General features: G+C 38.0%; 1 protein-coding gene across 4 annotated transcripts in view; it reads right to left on the bottom strand.

Annotated features, from left to right (window-relative positions):
• Nucleotides 1-1924: 1924 nt before the first annotated feature.
• Nucleotides 1925-23176, bottom strand: part of mpp3a (MAGUK p55 scaffold protein 3a) — a 30573-nt gene continuing 9321 nt past the window's right edge. For 2 of the 4 annotated variants that reach the window (XM_028455445.1, XM_028455446.1), the window contains exons 4-20: nucleotides 22085-22162; nucleotides 20418-20498; nucleotides 20183-20320; nucleotides 20016-20097; nucleotides 17449-17534; nucleotides 16325-16399; nucleotides 15544-15740; nucleotides 11851-11906; nucleotides 9492-9512; nucleotides 8540-8581; nucleotides 6377-6442; nucleotides 4914-5069; nucleotides 3853-3933; nucleotides 3682-3775; nucleotides 3491-3599; nucleotides 3136-3264; nucleotides 1925-3015 (exon numbers count right to left, since the gene is read on the bottom strand). In XM_028455445.1, coding sequence (XP_028311246.1) covers nucleotides 2836-3015; nucleotides 3136-3264; nucleotides 3491-3599; nucleotides 3682-3775; nucleotides 3853-3933; nucleotides 4914-5069; nucleotides 6377-6442; nucleotides 8540-8581; nucleotides 9492-9512; nucleotides 11851-11906; nucleotides 15544-15740; nucleotides 16325-16399; nucleotides 17449-17534; nucleotides 20016-20097; nucleotides 20183-20320; nucleotides 20418-20498; nucleotides 22085-22162 — 1671 coding nt within the window. In that variant the 3' untranslated portion in view covers nucleotides 1925-2835. The remainder of the gene's footprint in view (nucleotides 3016-3135; nucleotides 3265-3490; nucleotides 3600-3681; nucleotides 3776-3852; nucleotides 3934-4913; nucleotides 5070-6376; nucleotides 6443-8539; nucleotides 8582-9491; nucleotides 9513-11850; nucleotides 11907-15543; nucleotides 15741-16324; nucleotides 16400-17448; nucleotides 17535-20015; nucleotides 20098-20182; nucleotides 20321-20417; nucleotides 20499-22084; nucleotides 22163-23176) is intronic. The other 2 variants (XM_028455447.1, XM_028455449.1) reach the window with 2 other exon arrangements.

Below are 23176 nucleotides of genomic sequence, written 5' to 3' on the forward strand. Positions count from 1 at the left end.
AATCATATATACACCTTATCCCTGCAAGCGCTACTTTCAAATTTAACCTTCTGAGTGATGGATAGACTAAAAGTGTTTGCTGTTGACATTTGACAAGCCAATGAAGTTTCCCGTAAGCTGAAGTGTGTCATTTAAAGCCGTTCATCCAGTCCCTTATCCTAATCCTGGACAGGATACCAGTCCAAGTTTGGCCAACTTAAAGAGACAGACAACCTATATTGGAGGAAACAACCTGTGTTTGGGGAGAACATGCATTCTCTGCTCAGAGAGAGGGGTTGCTTAGGTGGAATCAATCCAACGACAATCAATACGACTTTTTTTTTTTATCGGAGACTGCTTAGAATCTGAAATGAATAACCCCTAAATCTGAGGATAAATAGGAAGCTCATAGTACCAGGTTTCTGATAATGTTGATTAATTTGTTCAGTGTAGTTTGGAATATGTGAACTCTCATCCTGACACAACAGTCATGGAAACAAACACTGAGTAACCTTTGTGTCCTTCTGTGAAAAATACAGATATGTAGGAAACTGTACAAAAGTCTTCCGTTTATGTAAAAGGATTAACATAAATTTTTGGTGTTGTAAACAGTGTGACAGTCGTTCCACTTGTTTTTTTGTTTTTTTTTTACAAACAATCCCTTGTGGGTTCCTAGGGATCCAAGGTAAACAGGTTGCATTGAAGTGCTAGGAGTTCATTCGTTGGCACACAAGGAATAACAATTACAGTATATTTACATTCTCAGGTTAAATAATCAGCTGTCATGCATTTTCTTTTTTTTTGTTGAACAAACTGTTTGGTAAAAATGAGAAATGATCCTGTTCCAGTTGAACGTTTTTATTATTTCCTTATCTGGGATTTAATTGTTTAGAAAAAGTAGGTGTTGGCCTCATTTCTCATAATGTACAGGATACATAATCAATAGGAAGCATTCAACACTTGGCATTGGTTTTATTGTATAAAGCTAAAACTTAATGACAATTGTAAGTACAAATCATGCTACGTAACAGAAACTCCGACAGGAGTAAAAATAAACCTGACTGACTGAGCCAAACCTGTCAAACTCACTAAAGTGAGGAATACATTATTTTGCTAATTTTGTTTGTTTTACAGATCTCATATTTCAACCATAATTTCCTGCAAACGCTTTCTCAAAACTATCTATTAGGCTTTGAGTACTTTCAAAGACAAGTGGCCAATTTCCTAAAAAAACTCAAATACATTACATTTCTAGCTGGAACTCATTCAGAATGCTAATGGCTAGCAAAAACAGCATCTCAATGTTGAGATCATTTTCTGACCTCAACCTATAATTCTTTGCCTAAGGACAGCAAAACTTCTGCTAGCTTTGCATTAGCCTACCACGGTACCAGCTAGTAGTTGTGGCATTTGAAACAAAGTACTTAAAGGCACAATGTGTAACTTTTGGCCACTAGGGGCGCTACACCTGTAATTTTCACGTCAAGCGCCCCTAGTGGCCACAAGCGCCGCAGCACTGTCGCAAAAATCAACTAACAGTCAGTCGGGCCAGCCTCCCTTGTCTTTTGATTGTGTATGCAGACAGTAGTAACTGCTTCGCACCCTAGCCCGACCAACCCAGCCCTGAGAGCCAATCCTTATCCCGAAGTTACGGATCTGACTTGCTGACTTCCCTTACTAAAGAATCCATGTTTAATCAACTATCACACCAATTAGTGCACCATTAACCCAACACGAAACTACCATATTGTGCTCTTTTGGCTGTAAACAGAGGCTAAACTTGTTTCAGCTGCTCACAACAATGGCGCCGGGTCGGGAAATGCCCGTATGTTGTGACGTTATGTGGGAACTATGTATATCCCAACCTGTGGTCACATGACTACCGTAAGGTGAAACATTCTCCAGGCATTCTCCAGGTCACATGACCTGGCCAACGACAGTCCGTCTCTCCAAATTTACATGGGCGGTATTTCAAGAGGAAAGCCCCGCTCGGAGCATTGACACTGTAAAGCGCTGTATATTGGCCCCGAGGAATGGTTTAAAATAACTCATATGGGTCAACTCTTTAGGTAAAAAAGTCTACGGTGTGCCTTTACCTTAAATAATACCCAATTGTGTTCTTTAATGCAGCTTTTATCCTGCTATCTGATGCTCTTAATTGTCTTACTTCTGCTACTCATAACACAATTGTACACTGTGTCATATGTTAGCTTGAAGTAAAGATGCATTAGCTCACATAACACTAACACGTGTGTGGTAGTAGCATTTGGCTACAATGCATCTTCATTCGAAGTGTCTACAAGTAATAGTTCTCTAGCTCACATTATTGTGTGACATTTGTCTTGTTGATGATTAAACAAAATTTTTGGAGCAAGTATTTATTCCCATTGTGAAAATGCAACATTTGTAGCTCTCTTTATAAGGCATATGTTTTTATGAACTTATTGCTGCAAGTTGAGACAAAATACTTCAAACTTTGAGAATTGTGAGCAAAAATTGCATGAAATTGGGTGTAAGATATGAGATCCATAAAATACAACATAACCAGCACTTTCATACAGACTTTGTTGCTAAAGTCATTAAATTTATGTAAACCCAACTTGAATAAATAGTAAAGGAGAAGGTGGCGGAAGGTTTACAAACTGGGACATCCCAATGATGACCGATATTCTTTGCTGCAAAGTATTCTGACGTTATCCTCTCACTTAGGTGCCTCAGTTTCATGATGCCTACCTGTTCCAGTCAGGTAGGCTCCCAGCTGCAGGGTGGAAATGGGTGTAGTCATAGGTTCAGTGCAGGATTTGTGTGTGAAGACTTTGATAGTAGTATGGCCTCAACTGGGATTGGAGAGATTGTTTAGATCCGCACCCAACTGACAGGCACCCAAAAGGACTCCTTCTCAAGCCTTTCCAGAATACCTCGCAGTTCTGCACAGGCACTGACTGAGTCCTCCTTAATCAAGATCCGATCTACTAGGTGTCCATACTGCTGATCAATCTGTATGGCTGACTGACGCATCTCTTGGATATCTTCATCCTGGACGAAATACAAAAGTAAATTGAAACTTATCGTAGTAATGTCCTGGTCAAAAGAGGCACATGCTGTTCTCATTGACTAAATCGTGACAGCCTTTTTTCAAAAGAAACTGTTACTTACTGTTAAGCGGCCGTGGTCCCCCCCTCCTGGAGAGGTGGCAGCACTACGCCGACGTCTTCCTTCAGGAACTCTGGGTTTGACAAATATCACATACGGCTTAAACTCCGCTGTTCGCAACCTCTTGAGAGCCTGAAGAGATGTTACAGGCAAGAGGAAAATGGTGGTCAAAGAGAAGACAAAGTCAACACTGATAGAGACTTCAAAGACTTTGCTCAGTAGGTCAAGATGATGTGACTGTTTGCCACATCCAGGCACTTAGCAAAGTGCTTACACACTGTATAACACATCAGGATATAGTATGGTACAGTAATCTGAAAACCCTCAAACAGAATAAGATCCGTAACATGGCACTTACCTCAGGCTGCACATCTACTATACACATCTTATTCTTGGCTTGCACAGAGCGAATGGCCTCTATACTGGTGCCGTACTGGTTTTCCTTGTATTCCCCATGCTCAATAAACCTAAAAAATAAATAGGCAAAAGATTTACATCGTATAAAGAGGTTCTGGTATGCTCAAAGGGGTGTCATTAGCAAATACTCACTTGTTGTTTAAAGTATCTACATCAAATTGCTGTTTGGTGACAAAGTGGTACTCTACTCCATCCTTCTCGTGAGGTTTCTTGGGTCTGGTAGTATCTATAAAGCATGTTTATTGGTTAAAGTGTTTGTCTACAGCATTGTTTTCAAGTGTGTATACGAGTAGAAAAACTCACGTGGCACAGCTACTGCGTAACGATGTGGGTTTTCAGCTATCACTCGCTGTTTCAGTTCATTAATCCGTGCTCCAAGAGAACCTTTGGAGGTAGACAATGAAGGGGGACTTTGAAAAGAAACACTCAACACGAGCTCTCAGAGACCTCCAACCTCCACCATATGCTAAATCTCCTCTTTGCCAGATATTGGCAGGTACCGGAATCAGTTATCCCGATCATGGTACCATAATCATTCATAGAATATATAGGAATGCTATATTCTTTTACTTATTTATTTTTTCAAAAATCGTGCTGAAATGTGCAATTTGGATCAGATCTGGATGAGACTTGTTGGTGAACCAACCAGACATAACTGATTAAAAATTCATTAAAACAGGTTATTACAAACTTGAAGCTGATGATGGCAGTTCCTGATCTGTGGTTCATGGCTCAACTAGTCTGGGACACTCTGATGTTCTATCACTCTATCCTGTTCTGTTGGTCCTTCTGTCCACTAACCCCAACCAGTCGAAGCAGATGGCTGACACCTCTGAACCTGGTTCTAATGGAGATTTCTTCCTGTTAAAAGGTAGTTTTTTCTTCCCACTATCGCTAATGCTTGTTCATGTGGATTTGTTGGTTTTTTTTTCCTTTAAGAATTCTATATTTTGATAGCGCTTTGAGAGGACTTTTGTTTTAATTAGCGCGATATAAATAAAGTTGAATTGAATTGAACTAGGATAGGGATTTTTTTTTTAATTTCGCCAATGATGAGAGAAAGATTTTTTGATTTCTGAAACTGTTCCAGAATCAGTGTAGTGATCCGAATCCCCTCCAAAATGTAATGGATGGAATCTTCCAGCCAAAGGTTTATCTTTGTTTAAAATCTTGTCAAAATCTGTAAAGCAGTTTTGATGTAATCCAGCTAACAGACAAACAAGCAAATTAATAAATACTATTGAAAGCTATACTATTGTTTTGGTTTTTTTTTTTTCAATGCAAAGCAGTTTACCCTTGCCAAATCAATGGAGCAAGGTTCTATGATAGTAGAGTAACAATATTAGAAACTTCCTGTGTCTTACCAATCAGAACCACAAGGCGGGGCCTTTCGTTGGGCCTCTGCTGGTATCGAGTCACCTCCTCATATGTCATGAAGTCAGGGTCCCCGGGATCTGAACCTTCTCCCGCTGATCCCTGCCTGTCTTTACGACTCAGCCGAAAACTCCTTCGTAGTCCAGCTTCAGTGATTTCAAAAAGCAAAAAAGACACATGAAGTTTTTAAAAAAATGTCTTTTCCCTAATGCAAACAAGTAACACTGAGGATTAATGCAGTTAGAACAAAAACATTAATCTATAATTTCAAAATCCGATCAATACTGCTCATGCATTAACAAATGTTTTCAGAGTGCACATATCTTAGTCTAATCCAGGGGTGGACTGGCCAGGGTGCATCGCCCTGGTGGGCCGTTTACCCGAAGTGGGCCAATCCGGTCCAATATGTTTGGGTGGCCAAAAGTGGCAAAAACGTGGCAAGAAAAGAGTGTAAAGTGACTAAAATGGGCCAAAAGCAGTCAAGAGTGGCCAAAAAATGGGCAAATAAAGAGGAACCTGGTGGTATGTAATGGCAAAAGGGAACCTAAATGGGCAAAATGTGGCAAACAATGGATCAACAGAGGTTAAATGTTGGGGAAAAAAGGAGTGGTTTTTATCGGGAAAAAGTTGGCTTATTGGGATGAAAAGTAGCCAAGAAAAATTAAAGAAAAGACAAATATTGGACAAAAGTGTTGAAAAGAACTTGCAAAAATGGACAAAAAATTTAAAAAATAGGTATTTATTGGCAAAAGGCAGCGAAAGTCTGGTAAAAAAAAGTGTCAGAACTTTTTAAAAACGGCAAAAATGGAACAAAAGAAGTTGCAAAATAGCCAAAGGGAATAGGTAAAAAAAAAAAAAAAAAAGGGGTTAAAAAGTTTCCCCTTTTCTGGGGGAATAATAATTAAGATTAAGACATAAAGAGCCACATGTTAAGCATCACTGATTTAATAACGGCTTCTACATGAGGTCCTCTGATAATGTAGTGGACTGGTCTGGACAAAAAATGCAAGGGAGGATTGTTTGTCCCAGTCCACCCCTGGTCTAATTTAAAGTGTGGTAGGTCAATATTTTGAAATATTAGCTCAATTTGTAGTGGATTAAATGTCATGCTTCAGATAAAAATCCAACTGCATGCAGCTGATTATCACATATATTGTATCGTATTTTAACAAGCCTAAAAAAAGAATCAGAAAAAAAACTCTTCTGGTTAAAGGAAAATACAGAGCAGTGACGAGACTTTTAGCATTTCAAAACCTTGGCCCAACATAAACATTCATGTCCATGCTGCTTAGAACAAGGCTACAGTGCTGAAGGTAGACAGACAGAACGACCTGGTCCTGGGAGACATCAACGCAAATGTAATAAGGATCCATGTACTAGTCTCCCATGATCAGCGTTTTCTGAATCCCCCTGTCAGTAGTGAGTACCAACAGGAATGAGCCGGGCACTGTACCTGAATAAAACTCCCAGGAAAACACCTGGCCACAGGAGGGCGCCACTGCTTTACACTTAGGAGAGACTGTAACTTGCGTTAGAGCACCACACAACCCAGCACCTCACACTTCCACACAAGGGTGAACAAGCAACAAAGCGTGCTTTGTTTGAGTGTGCAATGCGTCCAACGTAGCAGCACCCTCATGGCAGGATGGGGATGAGGGGGTGAGGCAGCATAGGGTTAGCTCTCAGGGAGGGGGGAAAGCAGTGCAACCTCCAAAGCAGTAGTAGCAAGGGCAGTAGGTTGGATGCAGGGCAGGAGGAAAGGGAAGGGTTCAAATCCCAAAGATGCTCTATGGAAGCTGGGGATGGGAGAGGAGAGTGTTGGGGTTTAACGGCCTCGAGCAGGTTTCCCATAGATACCAGTATGTAACATGAGGTATGGGCTGCTTATTTCAGCTGCTTGCAGGAGGCGGAGAAGCAAAGAGGAAGAATTTTGGGTTGGGAGAGGTCCTCTCAAAGAAATTTGAAGTTGACGGATTTTCCAGCTATTCGCTCAAACACACTGTTAGCTTGTTATGAAACTAATTCGAGAAGGTTTACTCTGGGCCATTGTTTGGTGTGTGTGTGTGTGTGTGTGTGTGTGTGTGTGTGCGTGTGTGTGTGTGTGTGTGTGTGTGTGTGTGTGTGTGTGTGTGTGTGTGTGTGTGTGTGTGTGTGTGTGTGTGTTCTAAATTATTTAGTTTACTGCAGTGTGTAAGAAAGTCTGGAGGAAGAATTCATTAAACTATTGTGCATAGCTAATGGTTGCAGAGCAATGACCCAAAACGCAAAAAATGCTTGGTTGCAGACCTGCCAAAAAGAGTAAAATGTCTTTCTTTTTCTATTACATTTTATTTATTGGGTCAATAAAAAACATTGTGCCACGGATTTATTGATTTGTTAATTGACTGCTTGAGTAATTATAATGACATTATTGGCATTCACTCTAGATAGATGAGTTGACTTCATCCAAATCCATGTTACACAGTGGTTTTTTGTTTGTTTGGTTTTAGGGGGTACAACAGATGCATCCTAGATTAGAGGAGATAGCAACAAAAAAAGGCAACGGAGAGGAATGATCATTTCTGCGTGAAACATTTGTCATGATCCATTGTTTCTTTTTTTTTAAGTCTTGCCACACTTCACTTCACTTCACAATCTTTTTGTTTTCCCAACATGACTTTCTCTGAGACGGACTTCAGTATTGTTTGTGTTGCCCTCTCAAAATGTCAAGGCTTCACATTTCTATTTGACAACATTTATTTCTTCCAAGTTCCTAGTTTAAGGTACTTCACAATGCGGTTTCTGGTAACCTGCAGTCCCACACCAGTTTGCATGCTCAAATCCTTAATTGCCAAGGAGGTTATGTCACTGTGTTTTTATGAAATATCCAAAATGGGATAAGGTACAAGTTTTGTGGATGATCCGGATCACTATCCCGAATCTGGATCAGTTTTTAAAAAAATCAAAAAATCTCTATTTTAAAAATTGTTTGACAAAAACCCCTGCAGGTGAATTTTCACATTACATGCTCTAGTCATAAGTTCTGTTTCACTTTCTGTTTTGATCATACAGCGCAGCCACGTCCTAGAAATTTCTTCCAAGCCTTGAAAAGTGAATGATCATGATACCATGATCAGGATTACTGATCCAGAAAACTGCCATTATCTAGCAAAGAGGAGGTTTGGTGCTTTGATGGTTTGCGCTCTCTGAGAGTTCATGTAAGTTTGCAACGGGCCAACGTCAAAAAGCTTGAAATCTCAAAACGCGCCACACAGGAGGCACTGGACGTGCAGCGGGACCTCTCGATACTTGAAGAATGTCCACCATATATTGTCTATGTAAACCTGACGCTTTCGACGCGTTTGGTGTGAACGTGAAAAACACCTTCAGGTAAACAATTTGCTGACATTTACAATCACTTATGCCTCAAATCCTGTATCTGCTTTGCTGCTCATTTATCCTGTTTCCTTTGGTTCCATTAGCTTTGAAAACTTGCCCCCTTCCCTAAAACCCGAGCCACTGCACAGGTCACCCCCACAAAGCAGTCACTTTGACCCCGTCAGGGAAGCAGTGCACGGCCAGGCTGCAACAGGCAAAGAGCAGACAGGGAGACGGAGGTCGAGGTGCACGCTCTCACCTATGTACTGTCCATTGAAATAGCTCTCACAGTCACAGTCCTCTGTCAGTAGGAAAGCAGGGAAAAGAGGGGTAAGCACAGGGTAACATACCTGGAACAGTTAAGGAATAAAGAAGGCGGATGAGTTAAAGAGGAGGGAGGAGCCAAACAGCGGCAGGCAGGCAGACAGCGGGTGTTAAAGGAGAAGGGGGAAGCTAGGAGATCATGAATGCAACACTGCCAGAGAGTCTAGGTAGAGGACAAAGTGTCAGATGGGCCTGTTTTAATTATCTAAGAGTAACGCCTTTGAAAAGCACATGATGGAAAACTGGCCTCTGGTCCACTTTTTTCTATACATCAGTAAAAGTCTCAACCCACAACATTCTAGCAAGGAGTCTAAGAGTTGGAGGATTGAGACCCCATGCTCTTTGGAGAAAAATTAGATAAAAAAACCCCAAGAGCTTCAGATATTACAAACCTCTATCATCCCCTAAAGAGCAGCTAAGACGAGTCATAAAGGCAAGAATATCAGTATATCAAATCATCATAAATCTTGTTTTTTATCTTATGCCATAAACTTCTTAAACATATGAAAAATTCTGCAGTTCTGTCCACATCGTATCCATTTTTGGTTAAAAAACAAAACAAAACAAATCAGATGAACAAAGAGGAAGATAGTAAAAAAATGAAGCAAAGAAGACAAGACCCCTGCTTGGTTGAGACCTTAGGGATGCTGCTGTGCACGCTTCCCTGAAGCTTAATGTATACAAGCAGACATGTGCTCACACATGCAAAAAAAAAAACAGTATTGTGGTCTGGTACACTAACAGCAGAAGTGGCATAATTGAGCTGCAAAGGCAGGAAATCCCCAACGCACACAATGCAGGCTTTCTGCACTTGTCTAGGCTTTGGCCTGTTTCAACGTGTTGTGGTTATTTCTTGGTAGTGGCCGAGTGTGTGCTGATGTACCTACCTTTATCACATCCTTGGTCATCTGACAGTACGCAGAAAGGAAAAGTCAAAGAGGGTCAGGTTATGAATAAGGATGTATAAGTTTGATGTACAGCAGTAAGTAATATGACAATACTCGTCACAATATATTCACCAACAACATAGCCTTGGCCTGTCTGCACATGGGCATCACTAGCATTCTCAAAATAAGATGTGGTCTGTTTTTGTCCATCTCTTGTCTGGGCATTCAGAGCAAATTTGGATGTTAGTGCCCAAAACGGTGTCCCTTAAAGCTGCAGTATGTAAGTTTTTTTTATTGTTATTTGGTCAAAAAATCATAATCATCTTTGAGCATGTTGTAATCTAAAGTGTTCTGAGGGGACAGTGGAATCTATGCTTTGTCTCCTGGCCCTGTAAATGAGCTTTAATACAGGAGCATGATGCTGGACTTCAGCCAATTGGAGATCTTTCTACCAACAGGGCGAGCCCATGAGCTGTTTTAATCATTACTATTGGCTGCTTGAGCTGCTCGTCAAAAATCTATGCGCGTTCATGTTCTGAGAGTAGGGAAAGTCCCATGGCATTTTATTCCAGCAGAAGTCTCTAACGAATACACGGCAAAGCAAGAGGAAAAAGGAAGACCGAGGTCGAGAAGCAACAGAATAAAGGCACAAACGTCTTCAGGAGGAACAGAGTCTGCGGAGGTCCTTCTGACTATGCGGCGGACCACACGTGATCCACTTTCAGTCACCGTGCAGTCTGCCCTGACTCAGAGAGAGATAGTGATAATAGCCTCTTACTGTCCTCACAGCAGTGAGTGCTTTCATGTCTCTAAAACATCAGAAAAATCTCCAATAACGCAAGATAGTGTTTCCTACTATTGTTTCTTGTCTCTATACTTGTCGCCAAGAGTTCCACAGTGTGCATGTGTATGCAAGCTTTCCCAAAAAGCGTGGAGCGTCTCACGGTTCTACAAACTGCAGCTTCAAGTCAGTCGTCCCCAACCACCGAGCTGTGGACCAGTGCTATTTACAGTAGTTCCAGGTTGCAGGGAAAGAATAAAATATGCCCATTGTTTTCTTGAGCAATTGAGGATTCCAAAAAACTGAGTTGCACTGTATATTCTGCCATCTTTGCATCCCAGATATTGGATCAGCCAAAAGCTTACAGTACCTGTTCCTTTTATTCTGGCCAAACCGTTGCATAAAAGACTTTTGGTCATTGTTTTCAAAATAAATAAATGATGAAATAGTTTGGTCTTTACTTCATTTATTCTAACAAGACAACTTGATGGACAAAACATGACCCATTCTCTCTTTGAACCTCACCAGTTAGTGTTACTGTGGCAAGTGAAAAACAAATGAAATCATCACTGATGTCACTGAGAGACATGGAGGGGACCCACATTCAGCAACTCCTGCTGGGATTTGGAGGGAATTAAAAAGAGGAGCGTTGAAGGAAGGCCGAGACAGAAGAGCTGTGGCAGGTCGGGCGTATTGCTAAGCCCTCGTTGTCTCTCCATAGCTCAGGCGTGATCGGATCACTTGTGGCTTACGCGCCATGAAGAACTGCTGCTCCTATCATCCGTTCACATGCTTGCTTACAAGCTTTCTCTACAGATGAGAAAGTAAGAAGCGCAATGCATTGTTGATGTTTTGTGTCTGTATCTGCTTAAGCACAGCTTATGAGCCAGATGGACTAAAGCTGAAAGAGATTAATTCATATCTGTGATCCATCTGCACCCCCGCCATGTCTCTCAGTCATCCCTTTACAAACATGTCCGTAGAGTAGCTTTTAGAGGACTGATAATGCTACAAATACTTCTGACAAAGCTAATTACTTTTTAAAAAAAAAAAAAAAAAAAAAGGTCAATAAAAGTTAATGATACATGCATTTAAGGCTGCACGATAAATCAATATAAAATTGAAAATAGCATTATTTTTTTTAAAATTGTTTTTCCTGTTTAATCATGTGTAGTAGTGGCAAGTCTCTCTCAATTTACAAACTGTGAGAAACAAGTTTCAAACACATGTTTAATGTGATAGAGCCCCGCTACAACCTCTTCTTTTTTTATATGTTAATATTGTGTGAGGTTTTTTTTTTTTTTTCTAATGCAAATTTCTCTTTTTAAAAATGCTGAGGGATTCACTTTGGGTTGGGCAAGCTCTTATTTTATCAAATCCACAGGGGATTTAACATTCTTTGTAAAAGCTTTGCAGTTTTTCCGAATACGGAAATTTTCATTTCACTTGTTTTCAAAGTAAAAAAATCTATATTTTGTTTTGAGCTAAAATTGTGCAGCCTTACTTGCATCATATGTAGTATGATATAAATGACCTAGATTGCTGAATGCAGATAAATCCATGGGAGTAGAAACTTACAGACAGGTTTTTTTGGATTTGGGAGTGTTCCCATTTTGGTCCTGTAAGCCAGTCGCCTGGTGGAAGCGTTTGGAGGGGATGAAGACAGGAGAGAAGAAAGGAAAGCAGAGAAAAATAAAATAAATAAAAATACCTAGTTAACAACTGCTTTATCTTCAAGGCTAATTAAAGGAAAAATTGAATACAGAAAAATAGAAATCCCAAAAAACAAGAAGTTCACTAAACTACTAAAAAATGGTTGTAAAATATTACCTTTTTTTCGTTGCATTTAAGCAACAATTTTTACAGTGAATATGGACGGACGCAGATCGGTGAGCACATTTGTTCAACAGATATGATAAATTTCTTAGTCTAGGGCAGGGGTCTGCAACCTCCGGCTCTGGACCCTCATGTGGCTCTTTGACTCTTTTGCAATGATCCTATAGTTTAAAAAATATATATTAAAATAATGAATTTTTCTTAAAGAGAGTATTGACAAAATAATGACATTAACTTCAAATAAAATTATGATGAAACCATTGGTTAACCTAAAAATAAATCATATTGTACAATAACTCTGTACAACCCCTGTACAACTTTTGTTGCACCCGTGGCTAACCTTAACTTTTAAATCCCTGCTAAGATAACTAAACTAACAAAAAATACTATTCTGTAAGACAATAAAAATTTCATTTGTGTGGGAAAAGTCTTATTTAATTGCCAACATGATGGCTTTATATGCAGTCCCTCCAGGATTTTGCGATGTTGCGATCGCAACTATTAACGCAAAAGCAAGCAAACTCCGTGAAATCAGTGCGGTATTGCAATTTTTTCAAAAGCCCGCAACTTTCCCGCAACTTTGCTGAAAAAAAACATAAATATGCAGCCGCTTATCGTTATTTTTGACATTTTAGCGCTTGTAGTTGCTACGGCAGTAGCGGAGGATGTACTATGGGCTTTGCGATAGAAACACCTCGCATTTACCAACAAAAATAAAAATGGTAAACTTTTATTGTTCAAAATGCAATGCTATCATCGAGCAACGGTGGAAGTCAAGTATTTTGCTTCTGCAAAGCACGTCAAGAGAATGCAAGCCAGTGCACAAGCCCATGTGGGAGAACAAACAGGAATCACACAATATCATTACATACAGTATGTTTGTTAATGTATTGTATTTTTATTTTCTTTTTTGTTATGCCTAAAGAAATATGTCTTCGTGACAGGTTCATGTTATGCACTTTAAGATTCCTTAAGCTCATTATTGTTTAATCATTTTGATTAAAAACTGTTGCACCTTTTACATTCAGGGTATGCTCAGTGTATAAGATAAAAAAAAAGGTAATTGTTTGCATGTTTTGCAAAATTGTGTTGGTGTTTACCGTACAACAATAAAGCATACTTTTCCGAGAACATGTTTGGTCAATATGTATTTATAATTGGTGGAAAAAAATAACTTAATTGTGAGTAAAGTATGTTTCAGGGCTGAAAAAAATCGCAACTTTTTACCGCAACTTTTGGAAAAATGGCCCACGAAATCAGGCATTTCAGCCCGTAACAATCACAAAAAATGCCCACGAAATCCTGGAGGGACTGAATATGCATCAAATTCAAGTTATTTTTTGTAGCCCTTCAAATACATTAACTCAAAAAAATGTTGTTTACATACAGTAACATTATTCTATATAATTTTAACTATATAAAATTTTTACACACACTGTTGTCTTCATTGAGAACATATTTCTTTTCGGCTCCAGAAGTGTTTTAACCCAGGTGAGATTAGACAAAATGGCTTCTTTAAGAGTAAAGGCTGCAGTAACAAACAGTAACAAATGAACTCGTAGTATAAAGGTTATGGGTTCCACTTCTCTCTCTCTGTTTGCTCTGTAGTAAACCTTGCATCATGATGTCAGCTGGGATGAACTCTAGCAAACATCAAGCCACACTTTCTCAACTATCTAAACCGCTGCATCATCGAAATCAAACGCAGAGGAATTTCAAAAATTAAGAATCAATATTTCAGTGCCTAAGAGCAGTTAAATGTGTCTGACATATTTTAATCACAATTTTTTGATGACTCAAATGTGTTTTCATTTTAAAACATATTTTAAAATCAAAAGCAGAACCAAACTGTTTTCATGTTGGTACATTATAAGGTAAAAGTGCAATAACAGATGTCCTGTCCTGTTCTATATGTGGCTCGGTTTATTTTAGGAAATTGCATTTGCCTTTTATTCTGTGGAATGCCACATAAATTACATATTTATTTGTTAATACTGTATTACTGTGGCCAACATTAACTATCACTGAGACTTATAATGCATCCACTTCTGGTCCTGCTAAGCCAATGGTTCTCAAACTCTTTCTGCTGCACAGGATAATAGAATAATCCATTCAACACAAACAGATGGGAGCATTTCAGTTTCATTACAACATTTGGTCATAGTATAGCTACCCCACTTTCCTTTCAGAGAAATCTAGTCTGAATCTAAAAATCCTCTCAAAAAACATGCTTGCTCTAAAGCAGAGATGTGCCAGGTAATCAATAGTCATTTTTGTAATTTCATTGAGTTTTTGTAGTAATATTGTTGAATATAATATACATAATTTATAGTATTTCACATTTTTTTTTGTTCGTTTTTGTGATTTTTGAGTCATTTTTGTGGTCCTCTTGTGTATATTTTGTCTGTCTGTGGTTGTATTGTGTATCTTTGATTTGTGTGATTTTTGAGTGTGATATTGTATATCTTTGTTGTAATTTTGTGTCTGATGAGTATATTCGTGTACATTCGTTGTCTTTTTGTCTATTTTTCTCTCCTTATGGATGTTTTTGGAGCCATTTTGTGTATTGTTGTTGTCCTTTTGTTTCTTATTAGTGTTTTGGTGTGTCTTTGTTGCAATTTTCTGTATTTTACTATATCCTTTAATGTGTTTTTTGAGTCAAATCGTATATATCTGTGCTGCCATTTTGTGTATTTTTTTTGTCCTTTTGTTTTTTATTAGTGTTTTGGTGTTTTTTGTTGTAATTTGCTGTATTTTATTACGTCCTTTTATGTGTTTTTTGAGTCGTATCGTATATCTTTGCTGCCATTTTTGTTATTTTGTGTATTTTTTCGTCTTTTTATTTGTTGTCTTTTTGTAATTTTTTCTCCCCTTTGGAATGTTTTTGTAGCCATTTTGTGTATTCATGTTGTCCTTTTTAGTCTTATTAGTGTTTTGGTGTCTTTTTTATTGTGTGTATGTGTTTTTTGAGTCGAACTGTATATTTTTGTTACTACTTTCATATTTTTGTTATTTTCTGTATTTTTTAAAGTCATTTTTGTTGTCATTTTGTGTATGTTTAGTTACTGTATGTTGTGCATTTACTTGTGTGTGTAGGGGGGTTGCTGCTAGTTGCCCATGTCTGCTCTAAAAGCTTCTGACCTGTTTCTGTGCTAATGTTTGGGCTGTGATCACTAATCCAGCAGACACTGCAGTGTTTGGCAGGGCTGTGCCAACCTGCTGAGATCATCTTACTGACAGATTATCACACTTATTTACAGACGCAGCATGCACTAATTCAAATCTGTATTTACATTTTTTGTCTGCAATACTTTAAAGGTCTATTTAGTCATATTTGACCCTTCGCATTAATGTGGACTGAAATGATTATAAATTCAATTTATTTGACACCTAATGAGAAGCTGTGGTGTGGAGGTTCATCCTGGATGTTCTCACCTCTCTTGAAACTGTTTTGAAGGGATGAGTCCAGCCCGCAGGTTGCTGTCGCCCACTCGCTTGGCCTGCCACCAGGTAGGGTCGTCTTGGGTCACTACTTGCAAAATGTCTCCTCTTGTAAAAGGAAGTCCTGCTTCTTGGCAGGGCGTGGCTTTGTCTTCTAATGGGATGTAGTCGAACAAAGCCCTCATGTAAACCTGAGAAAGTGAACAATAATCAGGATTACTAACACTAACAAGCTGGCTTCACCTACGACAGGGGTGTCAAACTCATTTTAGTTCAGGGGCCAAATACAAAGTAGTTTGATCTTAAGTGGGAAAACGAGCAATTTCAACATTAATGTCCCCAACTTTGTACTTTACACAGCGTATAAATGATACATAAATTATGTAAGGCACCGACAATATACAGGCAATAAGTGACAGATACAGTATCAGTCCCTGCAGGAAGTTCTCTTTTAATATTCATAGATTTTGTGACCACTTTGTATTCAATTTGCAGAAAGTATGTTATGTAATTTCAGGATAATGTAGTTATTTAAACAAAGTGAGATTTAAAGTGACTGCAGTCATGTGAAAAAGCATGGGAAAAGTGCAATCAAACTTGTGAATCGAATACTGAATCATATCATGACGTCACTGCATCATCCCACCCTAGGATATAGCATACCATTCTCATTGAAGGGATAAGGTGAATAAAAAGGTTAAATAGATTGTTGCAAAGAGTGAAAGGATGTTTTTTAAGGAGATTTTTTTGCCAGCGTAGACTGTCGACATCTCACCTTACTTTCCCTGAATCGGTCCTCCTCTTTAATGGCAGGGATGATCTTTAGTGTGATGGAGCCCTGGGACTGGGACTAGATCACAATTAGATAAACAGAACAAGAACAGCATTCCTTCAACAGCATTTGAATGTAACACTGTACAATGAGAGCAAGTCTACCTCTTTCTATACTCCACTATCTACAATATCTACTACTATCTATTGTAACGCATTCTTATGTTAGAGAATCAAAGAACTGAAATATTGCTTTTTAAAAAGCTTAATATTAATCCCTGTACATATGAAAATGTTTTTATTCATTTCAAACGCCTTTTATGATACCTATGAACCTGTACTGATGTATTTAGAGGTGAAAGTAACAAGTACTCACGTTAATGTAATTGAGTTGCTTTTATGGATACTTTTACTTTTTTGAGCATATTTCAAAATTTGTCATTTTACCTGTACTTAAGTATGTTTTAAAAGAAGGAAAGTAATTTGTAACATTTCTAGCCCCAACCATTCCTCTATATATTTTGTTTCCAGTTTTAAAATGATCAACGCACAGTGTGAGACTAAAAAAATGAAATCACAGTCCCCACAGCCGACCAATCAGATTAAACATAATGCACGGCACCAAAACGGCATTGGATGGTGGTTATTTTCTCAGTTTTACAGTTGTTAAATGTAGCTAAACTTGGAGCCTGGTAAAGTTTTTATTTTCAATTTAATTCAATTGTGTTATTTTATTTAAAAAAAAAGAAAAAAGAATTGTACATTTTGACAAACCTTTTATTTTATACAGATTATTTTGTGGCAAATAAATTAAGTTCCAATTGTGCAAGATGTGGCCTCTTTCTTTTTAAGTTTAGACATGATATGTCTACTGTATGCAAGTGAACCGTGGAAAGATTTATTACCAAAAATAAACATGCGGCGTGAAAGTAACTAGTGACTTTTACTTTGAAAACTATTTAATTGAGTTACTTTTTATGTGTACTTGAGTATTTTATGAGTACACTATACTTTTACTTCTACTTGAGTAGGATATACTGTATAAATTTAGCTTGTTTAGCTTGTATTGCATTATATTCACATCTGATTGTTGTTTCTGTAAAAGCTCCTTCACTGTGTCTAGTTTACCAGGAGCTGACTGATCTCATCGGGCCTCTTATGGATCACAGAGACTCCGTTGACCTCTCTGAGCTCATCTCCTACATGGACCAAACCTGTGAGGAAGAGAGAGAGTGAAGTGATGAATCTGCAAAAACGATCCGTCCCAGTGCATTGTGTTCTATTTTTAGTAGATGCTCAGAAACTGTTTTTGTTTGAACACCTAGGGGAGCTTTGGGGATCATTTTCAAGCAAGAACACAGGATGGCTGGCATGAATGATTAATGCAGAACAGTAACACACCACTTCTACTCACACCTGCACTCATCTTAAAATAAATCTACATTGTGACGTATTATACTGAGCACTGAATTGAAAATGTTTTTGGAAAAATACCCAGAATTACAAGACTTTACAGAACAGTGCACTACTCCGACCCTGGGCAGGTGTCAAGACACAGTAAATTTATGTTAGACATAACAGATTTCCATGATAAACTAGTTTATTTAAATATTAATTACAATAACAATGTTAAAGTTTAATAATCATTTTTGATTCATTAAAATGTAACTTAATAATAATAATAATAATAATAATACATTTTATTTAAAAGCGCCTTTCAGAACACCCAAGGACACTGTACAGGGCAGTCATTAAAATAAACACAATAAAAACAGCAGAATAAAACAGATAAAAACAAGTACAATGGAATAAAACAGGGTACAGTGTTGGTGTGGTGAATGTGTGTCTAGATGCAGAAGGATTGTCTGAAGAGGTGAGTTTTGAGTTGTGATCTGAAGAGTGGGAGGGAGTCTATGGTACGGAGGTTAGTGGGGAGCGAATTCCAGAGCTGGGGGGCACAGTAGCTGAATGCTCTGTGCCCCATGGTGATGAGTTTGGCCGGAGGTACAGAGAGTTGGAGAGTGGAGGAAGAGCGGAGTGTACGGGCAGGGGTGGCGATGTGGAGGAGGTCAGAAATGTACGGAGGGGCCAGGTTATGTAGTGCTTTGAAGGTAAAGAGGAGTATTTTGAAATTGATCCTTTGTTTTATGGGAAGCCAGTGAAGTTGTTGTAGGACGGGGGTGATGTGGTTAAAATTAACATTGTTTAATGTCAGAATAAAATATACACCTACGTTTTGAAAATAAATTTTTTTTCGTAGTAGTAGTAGTTTTTATTCAGTCATTTCATTCTATTAAACATTAAACAAAACAATTCCATTATTTCGTGTACAGCACGTTTATTATGGCTAACCCTGTTTGCAAACTTCCACAAGACAAAAACAAAAAGATTCATAATAAACAATTTCAAGCGTCCAACAGAAGAGAAATACACATGTTATTAGAATACGGTAGTTATTTTAACATAAATTTCATTTTTTTTAATGTTATTTTTATTATTAAACTAAATCATGTCATCAGCTAATTAATTTAATCCGTTATGGATCTATTAAAGCCTTTTCATTAGTTGCTACTTTATTCTTCCTGAGCTTATATATATATATATATATATATATATTTTTTTTTTATTATAGTAGATTTATAAAATTTTTTGAAAGCTGTGACTGTTCCAGACTGTTTTATTTGATCTTTTAAGTCATTCCACAGATTAACACCTCTTATCTACGAAGGGTTCGGTGAATGCACTAATAAAGCTTACAGGATTCAGTTCCTCCAACTAGATTAAAAAACAACTGGGATTGCTACACATTTTGGATTTTTTTAGAAAGCTTAGTGTATTTCAGGTTTATTCAAATAACGATAAGAGTGTGTAAAAACACCTTAGTGCTTTTGTTTACGGGAGTCCATATCCCAAAATGCAAATGGTATCATGATCATTCACAGCTTAAAGGCTTGTCTAGCTCCAATAATACCCATACAGTAGGTCTAAATGAATGGGAACACCCATTTTCAGAAAAAAAATTGCAATGAAATGCGCAATTTTGGATCTGATCTGGATGAAACTCATTGAATAATTGAGGGAATTGAGGAACCTACTCAACATTACTGAACCAAATTCCATGAAGATCGATCAATTACAAACTGATCCAGAATCTGCGTATTGATGCAGATCCAATCCACAAGTGTATGGAATCTTTAGTGGTGTAAGGTCTGTCTTTGGTTAAAATTTTGTCAAAAGCCCTCAAGCACTTTTGACTGAACAAACAAGCAAACAAATGAAAATATACTGAGTAATTACAGTGGAGATTAAAACAAACTTCAGAGCGTTAATTACCCTTTTACATCTTTTTTTCAAGCAAATGATCTTCAATCTATTGATTAGTCTGACACTATAGTCTTTATATAATTAAAAAAAAAATAAAAAAATTTATCACCTAACTACTAAACTCAACTTGGCTTACTTTAACCACGCAAAGTCAAGCTCTGTTAAAACTGGTTTAATGAAGCTTAGTTGAGTTTAGCCTAATCAAATAAAGTCAGATTTAAAAAAAAAAAAAAAAAAAAAAACAACTCATTTTAATTAAACAAATTTATTCAAAGACGTGCAGAACTTTGCTGAAGTTGGCTGGACTTATCTGGGCTAAACTTGGCTCAAACATATAATGACAGATGCTTGGTAAAGTGAGCAGGTTGTACCGCTTCGATCAGCTGCTCCTCCCCTCATGATGCGAGCCACGATCACTGCCCCGGTGGATTCATCACGCCTGATTGTTGCTCCCTGGAGGACAGAACACAAAAGATCCACGGTCATGTTCCCATAATGCCCTGCAGTTCCTATAGGTTTATAATCCACCGCTGCTCACCAGAGGCTCCTTGTTCTTCACCAGCCGCACAATCTTCACCGACTCTTCCTCCAGCTCGTCCTCAAAGTCATCAGGTAGAGGTGGCAGCACGGGGTCAAAGTTCTTCTCTGCTACAGTGTCATGGACGGAAAGAATTGCCTGATAGGGAAACATGTTTTCAGCTGTGTGGTGCAGAGGGAAGAGGCCTATGGTCTGCCAGAAAACATCTGGAAATCGCTCAAGAAGTGAGAGTTACCTTTAGGTGTGGAGATGTGAGCAGATGCAGAAGCTCCTTCTCCTCTGCACTCATTGGTCCACTCTGCAGCTCCTCAGCCACCTGGAACACAACAACACACAAAGACTGATATGGGGTGCTGAACGTAAATATTGGGCCACTGTTTCATAGTCGACATATTTTAAACATTAAACTCACTTTCCTCACACTTAGCTCATTGTTCTTTCATTTGAGACAAATTCATGTAAAACAGCATGTTCTATATCAATGTTAAAAACATGTAAACATGAAAAAAAAAATCTAAATGTAAATGTTAAATCAAAATGTAAAAGTTAGGTATAAATGTTAAATGTAAATCTGAATGTAAAATATCAATGTAAATGTTAAATCTAAATGTAAAAGTTAAATATAAATGTAAAATGTAAATCTGAATGTTAATTCTAAATGTAAAGGTTAAAGGTATAGAGGAGGATTTGTCCATAGTTTAGAAAAGAAATGCCCTCTCCACTTTTTGAAAAAATGCACATGTGCAACACTCCCATGAAGGAACGCCTATTAAACGTGTGCGAGAGAGTGCGCACGAGCCCAGTTTTCCGCATGCACAGCTCTGTTAACAAGTTGGTGTCGGCATCGCTCATACAAGCTTACTTTACAATGAAGATGTTTCATGTCTCTGTAGCACTAAGAGCATCTCGATAGCTCATGAGATGCATAAACACTTGAAAGTGCACATGCGCAGCAAGCGAAAACTAGCTAGGAACAAGTACGTACAACGGACTCACGTAAACACCAGAATGATTGACAATTAGTAGGACCAATAGTCTTGATGATCCAACAGGAATTTGAAGCCAAAATAACATCCTTCACAATACCTTTAAATCTAAATGTTAAATGTACTGTAAATCTAAATGTTAAATGTACTGTATATCTAAATGTTAAATCTAAATGCAAATGTTAAATCTCAATGTAAACGTTAAACATGAATCTAAATTTTAAATCTAAATCTAAATTTTAAATCTAAATATTAAACACACCCGACCACTCACTGAGCCGCAGTCGGTGGTGTGTGTGGGGCCTCGTGATCGACAGGCGCTGACCAGCCCACTTTGTATAATTTCTAAACATTTAGCTTTACGCTTGTCGACCGGTTTAACATTTAGAGTAACATTTCAACATTTAGATTTAGATATAACATTTACATTTAAATTTAATATTTATATTTATTATTCATGTTTACACATTCCTAACAATGACTCGGCTATGAAAAAGTGTTTTCACATTCGGCACCCCTTAGCCTAAGTCTGTGCAGTGCACTGCAGCATTGACTACGACTGAATGACTACACACACACACACACACACACACACACACACACACACACACGCACACACACTGGGGAGCATATCGGGTCAGCAGTTTTCCGCCCACTGATAACTGGTGCAGCAGGATGTGGAGCAACATTAGAGGAGCACTGAGATGATTCAGCACTTTGACAACATTAAACTTCACTTGTGATACCTGCAGCTCCCCAGACTTTGGAGAGTGTGTGTGTGTGTGTGTGTGTGTGTGTGTGTGTGTGTGTGTGTGTGTGTGTGTGTGTGTGTGTGTGTGTGTGTGTGTGCGTGTGTGTGTGTGTGTGTGTGTGTGTGTGTGTGTGTGTGTGTGTGTGTGTGTGCGCGTGTGCTTACATCCTCTGCCAGGGACGAGGCACTGTGGAGGACAGGTGTTGGACTCTGATGCTCATATTGTCTCAACTTCTCATGGATCTGTGATAAGAAGAAAATAAATGTTATTGTTAGATTCCTATTCTTATCCTGCATGTTCTTCTTTCTTTCTTTCTTCTTCTTCTAAGAAAATCATACATCTCCTTGGCGAACAATCACCAAGCCCAGTTCCAAATGTAGAATGTATAGGATATTTTTGTATATTTTGAAAGAGTAGCTGGAGTTGTATAACTTTATCAAATGTCAATTTCATGTATAGTTCCTGAGATATTGTAAACTGAAAATGGACGAAAAATAAGGACTCATGAAAACCGACACATACACTAAATTGGCCTCAAAAACTATTCATCCAATCAAACTAAAAATGTACAGTGTGTCTATTGTATAACCAATGAACAATTGGTACAAATGTCAACATTTTCTGAGACCATAGTACGTGGACAATTTGTTGAAATTACATGAAAAAACCAAATGTCAGATTGCTTCAGCTGCAAAAACATTTGGAAAAATCACTGTAAATTATCACACATGTGCTATTATTGCAAAAGGGGGCAATATGTGTATTTTCAGATTTTTCTCTTAATAACTGAATTTTTGACAGCCATTTGAAATCTGCAGGTGACATTTGCTAATTATCTCAGTGACGTAGATCATTGTTTCTTCAGGCTCAAGCCTCAGCTGATGTAAAATGCATATTAGAATACCAAATTCTTTTTCATCTTCCAACATAATTGCCTAATTTTTCCTCAAACTGCCTTTCCCCGACCATTGCTGACCAGCAGCTATAATTATTTTTCATAATTGCATATTTCAGACCATACTACAACTAAAGATGCATAAATAATAATTGCACAATGAGTCTGATAAGTTAAAAGGACAGAAAAGAAAAAAGGAGAATTCCAGAAAAATTGAAAAACAATAAATAAAATGTGTTACAACTTTGAAATAAATGCACCAAAAGCTCATAATGGTGTAAATTACCAATACAATTTTGTGGATTTAATTTTGATATTAAAATGCAAAAAGCAAACAAACTAAAATAACAAAAATGAATAG

The sequence above is a fragment of the Gouania willdenowi genome, chromosome 8, assembly GCF_900634775.1.
Source record: "Gouania willdenowi chromosome 8, fGouWil2.1, whole genome shotgun sequence".
In the NCBI taxonomy this organism is placed as follows: Eukaryota; Metazoa; Chordata; class Actinopteri; order Blenniiformes; family Gobiesocidae; genus Gouania; species Gouania willdenowi.